This window comes from Austrofundulus limnaeus, unplaced genomic scaffold (assembly GCF_001266775.1).
Source record: "Austrofundulus limnaeus strain Quisiro unplaced genomic scaffold, Austrofundulus_limnaeus-1.0 Scaffold694, whole genome shotgun sequence".
NCBI lineage: Eukaryota > Metazoa > Chordata > Actinopteri > Cyprinodontiformes > Rivulidae > Austrofundulus > Austrofundulus limnaeus.
In genome coordinates this window covers 39,694-43,947 of record NW_013953096.1, presented here as the reverse complement: position 1 = coordinate 43,947, position 4,254 = coordinate 39,694, and the positions used below count along the sequence as shown (strand labels likewise).

Below are 4,254 nucleotides of genomic sequence, written 5' to 3'. Positions count from 1 at the left end.
GTCATAAATTATGGTAAAAACTAGAACTATAAGTAAAAGTAGGTGTGTATTTATTTATTTATTTGAATATTTATTCTGGTGTTAAATTCACATTGGGCTTTTTAAACGTTGGACCTGGACTTGGACTTGGACCTGGACCTGGACCGGTCCGTCTCTCTGAAGGACGTTTGATAAAAGTTTATTATGTCAATAAGTAATCTTTAGATTGACGGATGATTAACAGACTCACACAAACTGCTTCAGGTTTCCAGACTTCTTCTCGGTTATATAGTTACTTGGGATGTAGCCTTCCTCGCTGAAAAAAACACAAACGGGTCAGAAAAACAGAACCAAGTTTCTGCTGCGACCCGCTCACGTTAGGGTTCTGAAGGTTCTGCAGCTAAAATAAAACATCATGAAGAGAAAAAAAACTGGTTCCAGATCCTGATCCAGCAGAAACTCTCAGTGGTTCTGTGTGGTTTTTTTTTCTTTCTTTCTCTCTCTCGCTGCAGTGCATTCTGGGTAAAAACGGTCTGGTTTTGTCCCAGAAGTCTTTTGGTTCCTTCAGATGTTGACTGAGGCCTGTAGAGTCTGAGATGGAGCTGACTGCACAGTCTGACCTTCGGGGTGAAGACTGTCAGCTCTCTAAAATCTTTCCCTCTGTAGATTGATGGACTTTAAATGACCTTTGACCCTTCCCAGATTGATGACCGATAACAGCTGCCTCTCTGGGCTCATTGCTGAGGTCTTCCCATCTTGGCGTTACCATGGCAACACGCACCTGTAGCTCCAGGCGGAGGTGGTTCCACTGGTCCTGAACCTCTGAGGTCCTGAGGAAGCAGCAGGACTGGAACCAGTTTTTGTTTCTGTCAGTGGTGGGCACAGCTAACCACTAATCTGCTAAACAAGAATCGTAGCTATGCTAATGCCAATGTTAAAGCTAATGCTAACGCTAACGGTAAACATATATATTTTTTAATGAATCGAAGCTAGTGCTACCCAGCACCGCCTATAAGAGGGGATAGTTAATTTAATTTCAGATAAAAATAACAAAAATAGTAATTTTATGCATGTAGATTTTTGTTGTTCATTGTGCTCTGTACAATGACAATAAAGTTCCATCTTATCTTATGTATTTTTTAGTGAACTCTAAATTAGTGGAACCTAATTTAGTGGAAGCTAATTGGTTCACAAACGCTAAAACAGATTTTAAAAAATTAGTGAAAGCTAGCGATACCCAGCACTGCTTATAAGAAGGGATCATTTATTTAAGTCCAGATAAATGGCATAAAACATTTAAATCTGTAATTCTTTTAGTGGACTCTAAATTAGTGGAACCTAATTTAGTGGAAGCTAATCGGTCCGCTAACGCTAAACAGATTTAAAAAAAAAACGAGTGGAAGCTAGTGCTTCCCAGCACTGCTTATAAGAGGGGATAGTTTATTTAATTCCAGATAAATAGCATAACAAATAAATTTTACACTTGTACATTTTTAGTGGACTCTAAATTAGTGGAACCTAATTTAGTGGAAGCTAATTGGTCCACTAATGGTTTCCAAACTTTGCAAAAAAGCTAATCCACTACATGAGAAGCTAGTTTTGCTATTAGTGGATTAGCAGGACTGTGCTCCCCACTGGTTTCTGTTTCATGAGTAATGACTCATCAGAATCTGCTGGGTGGGATTTTTTCTTTTTGACTCGAGGTTAAATTTGAATAATTTTTGAGGCTGTGAAGGACCTGATCAGTTTTCTTGTCCTGACCCTGAACCCTCAGGTCTGTGGGGTTCAGGTTTTAGAGTCTCAGCAGGAGAAGATGAGCTTCTGATTTATCTCAGAGCCTTCGTTGAAATGTCGTCAGTGTTCAGACTCACCCATACTTGTTCCGAGCTCGGTACCAGTTGGGGTCACATTTCTCCAAGACGACGTACTCGCTTCCTTTGGTCAGACTCAGGTCGTGAGCCTCCACCCCGGGGAAGTCGAACAGAGCCACCACCACCTCCTCGTCTTCATCAATTTCTGGTGGGGAGGGGGTAATGGGGGGCTGGCAGGGGAACAGAAGAGTTTTTAATTTGTTTTCTTGGTGTCTGATTCAGGATGTGTTTCTTTTTACTTACAGCTCTTTTGCTTTCGGGGATCTTTGGTAAAGGTTTTCCGGAGTCTAAAACAAGAGGAACAGAAACACCCAGTCAAGCAGAAAATGTTACTTTTTTCTGTTTAGTCTTCAGGAATTTCTCCATCGCAGAAATCGAACAAAACCTTGTTAATCTGATCACAAGAAACAAAACGGCTTTCGTCTAATTTCCTGTTGTCATTTCACAACTAATCCTGAGTTATTTATTTAAAGAAGACTCTCAGAAACCTGCTGCTTCAGATTTAATGATATTTGATTTGATTGTGATTTTTTTAAGCACTAAAGTTAGTCACAGAGTTCCTCAGGGTTTAGTGCTCGGCCCAGTTCTCTATTTTACGCTTCTTTTAATTTGTTGAGTCATCACTGGTTCATCTTTGAGTTTAGTTTTCTGTCTGAATCACTCTTAGGTTTGATCAAAGCGGCTCAACAAAAGTAATAATCGAAGTCCATTTTACAAAGACTGTAACATCTGAGAGGACAGGAAATAATGAACGTCTCTCACCACCGAACAGCTTGTACTGCTCGCAGCCCAGCGCCTGCTTCTCCACCTGCCGACAGCAGAGCCACGACCCGTCCTGCCAGAACTGAGGGTGGTACTTCATGAACACGTTGGGGTTGTTTTTGATCTCTGGGTGCAAACAAACAAAAACAGATGATCAACATAGGCTGTAAATAGTCACGTCATTTTTCTTCATTTGTTCATTTTTTTTCTTCATTTTTTTCTTCTCGTCAGTTATCATAAAAACTGGTTTTCTGGGAACATTTTGCACGAAAAGTTAGGTAATTTGTGTTTGGTAGATTATGTCTTTGTTTTAACGATGCTTCTTGGCAATAAATCTTATGACTGGCGAAACCTGGGGGGACCAGAAGCTCCAAACAAATATACCAACAACAAAATAATCTGTTTGACTTAGAAAATCTGATAGAGCTTTAAGCAGCAATAATGTCCAGAACAGAACCAGACCTGCTTCTGATGCTGGTTAAATACTGACTTTCAGCCTCTGAGCTAAGAGATTTCTACAGATTATTATAATCTGTTGATCAGAAACTGGAGATGATGGAGATTCAAATTGAGGAAACTTATTTTGAAATTTTCCCACGATTTTAAACCCAATTTCATTTAGACCAGGGGTTTTCAAACTTTTTTTGCATTCGGCCCACAAAACAACAGCTGCAGAAACTCATAACCCCAGATATTACTTGTTTAAGTGTGCAAACTTTGCTAAATGTGGGAATAATAACTATAAACAAACCTAATAACTACAATACTATAGTTATTCATTTGATTATTATAGAAAGAAATGCAATAATCATGGTGAAAATATTCGGTTAGCAATTTATTTGCATTTAAATTGATGTCTGGAAATCATCTGAGGACACTCACTTGATGTTCCGTGACCCACAAAGGGGTCTTGACCCCAACTTTGGGAACCACTGATTTAGACTGCTGAAACTCTGCCCATCTTTACTTCTAAAAGTTTCATTAATTAACTTAATTAGTTACAAAATTCTCCTCCAGGTGTATTTTTTATATATATATATTAAATCTGTTTATTAAGTTCCATTGTGGATAAAATATGAGTTTAAGAGATTTGAGGAGCAAAATGCCCCACTTTAAAGAAAGTGGGGCAGGAGATGCAGCTGACGTGGTTTGATGTGAACCAGGCAGCGATGGAAACGAGGGCATGTGTGAAAACCAGCCTGGAGTGTGGTTCAAAGTGTGAAAACATTCAGAACAATCAAAAGTTTCTGCTTCCTCGTTCAAACCTGAGATCTTTATTTTAGAGGTGTGTAAGAGTGAACTTAAGGTGAATTAAGCTTTCCCCACATCTCTCATACACAAGGTTATGAGGAAACTTTTACCAAGGTATTTCTACTTGTTAATATCTTGACTGTGCGAAGGGAAAAGTGACACAATAAGTGAACGTTCAGACGAGTTCAAGTTGATTCATAAAAGACTATGCAATCATTTATTTACACAAATTGAACAGATCATAAGTTACACTTGATTGTGGTTATTCCTATAACAAGCATCAGAGTTAAATGAGATAAAAACCCGTGTTCGAATTTCAATTCACATCAACTCAGATTACTTATATACAGTGGTTTGCAAAAGTATTCATACCCCTTGAACTTTTCCATAT

The 4,254-nt window shown here is 38.8% G+C and overlaps 1 protein-coding gene across 2 annotated transcripts in view; it reads right to left on the bottom strand.

Annotated features, from left to right (window-relative positions):
* The window catches only part of tec (tec protein tyrosine kinase), a gene marked incomplete at its 3' end in the record, with an annotated part of 24,544 nt that overhangs the window by 4,894 nt on the left and 15,396 nt on the right, over positions 1–4,254 (bottom strand). For both annotated transcript variants that reach the window (XM_014027892.1, XM_014027893.1), the window contains 4 exon segments: positions 230–295; positions 1,851–2,020; positions 2,094–2,137; positions 2,613–2,738. In XM_014027892.1, coding sequence (XP_013883346.1) covers positions 230–295; positions 1,851–2,020; positions 2,094–2,137; positions 2,613–2,738 — 406 coding nt within the window.